The sequence below is a fragment of the Aplysia californica genome, unplaced genomic scaffold (genome assembly GCF_000002075.1).
Source record: "Aplysia californica isolate F4 #8 unplaced genomic scaffold, AplCal3.0 scaffold00009, whole genome shotgun sequence".
NCBI classification, from domain to species: domain Eukaryota; kingdom Metazoa; phylum Mollusca; class Gastropoda; order Aplysiida; family Aplysiidae; genus Aplysia; species Aplysia californica.
In genome coordinates this window covers 1415456-1419881 of record NW_004797279.1, presented here as the reverse complement: position 1 = coordinate 1419881, position 4426 = coordinate 1415456, and the positions used below count along the sequence as shown (strand labels likewise).

Below are 4426 nucleotides of genomic sequence, written 5' to 3'. Positions count from 1 at the left end.
CAAGAAAACATAAGGAGACACAAACGGACTGATCAAAACGGAAAACGACCTGGCGAGAAAAATGGACAACGATCAAGAAAAAATGAAAAAATAGGGACCTGGAACATTTGCAGCTTGACAAATAAAGATCCTGAGATAGTGGAGTTCATGACCCAGAACAAGATCTCCATCATGGGCGTTACAGACATCAGGAAAAAAGGGAAAGGCACTAAAGAGATCCACTCTAACTTTGTCCTCATTTGGAGTGGGGCAAGAAAAGAACAAAGAGCTGAACACGGTGTGGGCTTCATCATACACCCTGACAAAGCAAAGGAAATATTGAATACAAACTTCATTTCTGAAAGACTCATCAAAATCAGCATTAGAGAGGGCAAAAAGACCACAAACTACATTCAGGTGTATGCACCGTGTAACGACTCCTACTCAGACGAAGAAAATGACTCTTTCTTCCAACTACTCTCGGACTTAATTAGCAACATCCCAGACGAGGAAGACCTTTATGTAATGGGAGACTTCAACGGAAGAGTCGGAGAGAGAAGAACACCGTGGACAAAACACCTGGGTCCACACAGTGACCACAGAACACCATGCAATTATAACGGCAACCATGTACTGGAACTGTGTGCAGAGCACGACTTATTCATCAACAACACCTTCTTCCAGCACAGAGCCTCTCAGATCTACACCTGGTACAGATGGAACAACATCATGGTCTCATCACAGATCGACTTCATATTAACGAGAACACGAATGCGGATCACAATCACAGACTCAAGAGCCATCCCCAATGCAAGCCTGGACACAGACCACAGGCCAATCATCACAACGTTAACCACCAAGAAAGAAAGAAAACCAAAAAAACATAAAAGACAGCAAGAGAGACTAAATATGTATAAACTTGGAGATGATCAGGCGCAGGCTCAGATCAGAAGCACGTTAAATGAAAAACTTGGCTCTATCAACTCTACAATACTAACCGTAGAGGAAGCTTGGGATACCTTCAAAACAACTCTCCTGGACACAGTGAAAGAAGTCTGTGGTACCAAGAAAACAAGAGGAAAACACAGAAAAGCAACAGCCTGGTGGAACGAAGAAGTTAAAGATGCTATCAAGGAAAAGAAGAGACTTATAATGTATGGGTCAAGTCAAAAAACGAAGAGGACTACATTAAATATAGACTTGCAAGAAGACACAGTAAGAAAGTCGTTATAACATCAAAAGAAAAGTCATGGACCCAGTATGGCAAAAAACTAAGTGAAACCTGCAAGACCTCACCAAGAGAGTTCTACAAGAAGGTAAAGACAATGAGAACGAGAGACGAATCCTATGTACCCACCACTGTCATCAACGATACTAATGGAGAAGCTCTGCACGAAGAGAAAGAAATACTAAAAAGATGGGAAGAATATTTTCAAGAACTACTAAACCCATCAGGAGTACAGGCACAAAACACACAGTGCCCATTCACCGCCAACTACCCTGAGCACTCAGAACCTACCATCCTGGAGAGTGAAGTAAGAGAAGCACTGAAAACTAGCCCAAAGAACAAGGCAGCTGGAGACGATGGCATCACAACCAAAGCCATCCTTGCATGCGGCGAAACCGGAATACATTGGCTTACAATCATCTTTCAAAAAGCATGGAAAGAAAGAAAAGTGCCAGCAGACTGGCAAAATGCGATAGTGGTGCCAATATGGAAGAAAAAGGGCAGCAAGAAAGACTACAACACCTATAGAGGCATATCTCTTCTCAGCCATGTGGGGAAAATGTATGCAAAAATCCTACAGCGACGTACTCGCGCAATTACCGAACATCTTCTCAGTGACGCCCAATTTGGCTTTAGAAAAGGAAGAGGGTGCACTGATGCAATCTTCGCACTCCGACAACTGTGTGAGAGGGCTTTGGAATACGACAAAGATCTCCACCTCGTATTTGTGGATTAAAAAAAAGCCTTTGATCGAGTAAATAGAAACAAGCTATGGAAGATCTTAGAGCAGTACGACATCAAGGGACAACTGCTAGACAACATCAGGGCTATCTATGCCAACAGCAGAAGCGCTGTCCGAACTACCAGTGGAACATCGGACTGATTTCCAGTAACATCCGGAGTGAGGCAGGGCTGCAATCTCTCCCCTGTGCTCTTTGTGATCTACATGGACCAGATAACAAAAGAGGCCAATCCAGACCCAGAGGCACTCAACGAACTCATGTTTGCAGATGACCTGGCAATGATTAACAACAAGACTCAGCTACAGGAGCATATAAACCAACTAAATGCGAGCTGCGAAAAATATGACATGAAGATCAGTACTAGCAAGACCGAAGTCATGACAATTAGCAGGAGACCAGGTAAAGTGGATATCAACATCAATGGATCCCAACTAAAACAAAGCAGAGAATTCAAATACTTGGGCAGCATTTTCACAGAAAATGGAAAATTAGATCGAGAGATAGAGACTAGATGCCAGAGAGCCAACGCAGTCAGCTATCAACTGGGCCCTCTCCTGAAACATCCCAATATCCCCATGAGCACCAAGGCGAAGCTCATCAACGCCATTTTCCTTCCAACGCTCACATATCAGTGCCAGACATGGACTCTAACAAAAGCCCTAGAGAGGAACTTAAGAAGAGCAGTCAACAAAACAAGAAGAGACAAAATTAAAAATGAAGTCATAAGGGACACCGTGGGAGCAACACCAGTCCTACCACACATTTGAAAACAAAAGGTCAAGTGGTTCGGACACCTCACGCGGATGCCCTCAAACCATCCAGCTCTGAGAGCATACAACATTAAATATTCTGGATGGAGAGCCAGAGGAAGACCAAGGCGACGATGGAGTGAATCTGTGGCAGACACCCTTAAAGATCATGGGATGTCCCTCCTACAGGCCACACGACTTGCTGCAGACAGACACCTGTGTCTCCCCGCGACACCCCAGGGTACAAGCGGAAGAAAAAAGTAAAAGTAAAGTATAGACCTTAAAATGTCCCCAGAAGCTTTCCTCTTCCTCCCAAGAAAAATAACTCTAAAACCGAAAAATGGAAAACAAAATAAAATCCTCAAAACAAAAAACAAACAGAAAAAAGGAAACAAAACAAAACAAAACAAAAACAAAAACAAAAACAGCAAAAAAGAAAGGAAAGACAATCACAAAAACCCTCAAAATTTACGAGTCGTTTATTTGGCTCGAAACAAACAATCTGTGGATGATAAGTACATTAAGGAAATAAAAGTTGCTTTATTTCTACCTAGTTCCCAAAAGATAACCCTCGACAGTGACAGATATTAGTCGATCTCCGACCGTAAATGTGTATGTATGTCGTGTCTGAACGTTGATGATTTGAAAAGTAGGAAACAACAACAAATTTATGCAATTTCATTTTCTTTCTCATTATTAGGGGGTTTCACGCTCGCCCGGCGAGTGGGGATTTCCGCTAAAATCCCGGATTTTTCCTCTTTCTCTATTATTGTCTTAAACCAAATTATTACGCAAACGTCAGTGTAGATAGAGTGTTGGTTTTACATAGTACAACACTGCAAATTCGGATTACTGTTTTGAAAAGCATATATTATGACAATTTAAATGTTCATCGAACATTGACAAATACCTGATTTAAGTCACAGACTTTATGTTTTGTTCTCCACTTTTGATACAAAATTTATAACAATGGAAGCAATAAAAACTACCAAACTGGTTCTTGCATAAGTATAAACTTCAGCTCAAGTGCATCTCGGGTACACTTTTGCTACGGGATACAATGTAATGTACTTCCAAGAATAAACTTTATTTTTTGGAGAAAAAAAACTGCAACAAAAACAAGAAGGTACGAGCAAAAAACGTGGCCAAATTATTATGTACTTTCCATCCGCACCTGGGTCTCATTTTACGTCCTTGTTTGTGACCTTTCTGAGTCATCTTTTCTTCACACTATATGGAAGAACTCAAGTCAAAATAAGAGTACTATTGCAAAATGCAGTATACACAAAGAGAGTATATGTCAAATAATTATGGGCATTTCCCGAAAAACCCAGACCACTCCATAATATAATCTTGCCTCATGAATTGTCGTATTTTATTTTTATTTTTTCTCCCCCACTGTACAACGTATCCCTCGATGTTAAAGTGTGATGAACTTGCTTTTCATTTGTTCATACTTGTGATTCCAAAGAAGACATATCTGTTCTGATTTTCTCAGATGTTGTCCTTTAATGGATACAGGGCTTTTTTGTGGAGCCTTTGAAAATATAGTTTCTTTGTTTTTAAATCTTTGCCGTCTTAAAAAAAACCCTCGAATAATTTGAAATATTCCCTAGAAAAACACTTACATAATAATAATAGAACTCAAATTCTCTGCCTTCGTGTTCTGTCTTTATTTGCAGTGCTCTGGTTGATAAATAATAAGGCAGAGAGAAAGGCAGAAATAG

At 40.7% G+C, this 4426-nt stretch overlaps 1 protein-coding gene across 1 annotated transcript in view; it reads left to right on the top strand.

The window, feature by feature from the left end:
• Window positions 1-504: 504 nt before the first annotated feature.
• LOC118477738 (craniofacial development protein 2-like) overlaps window positions 505-4426 on the top strand; it is a 100469-nt gene continuing 96547 nt past the window's right edge. The window contains exon 1 of the mRNA XM_035969955.1: window positions 505-1194. Coding sequence (XP_035825848.1) covers window positions 505-1194 — 690 coding nt within the window. The remainder of the gene's footprint in view (window positions 1195-4426) is intronic.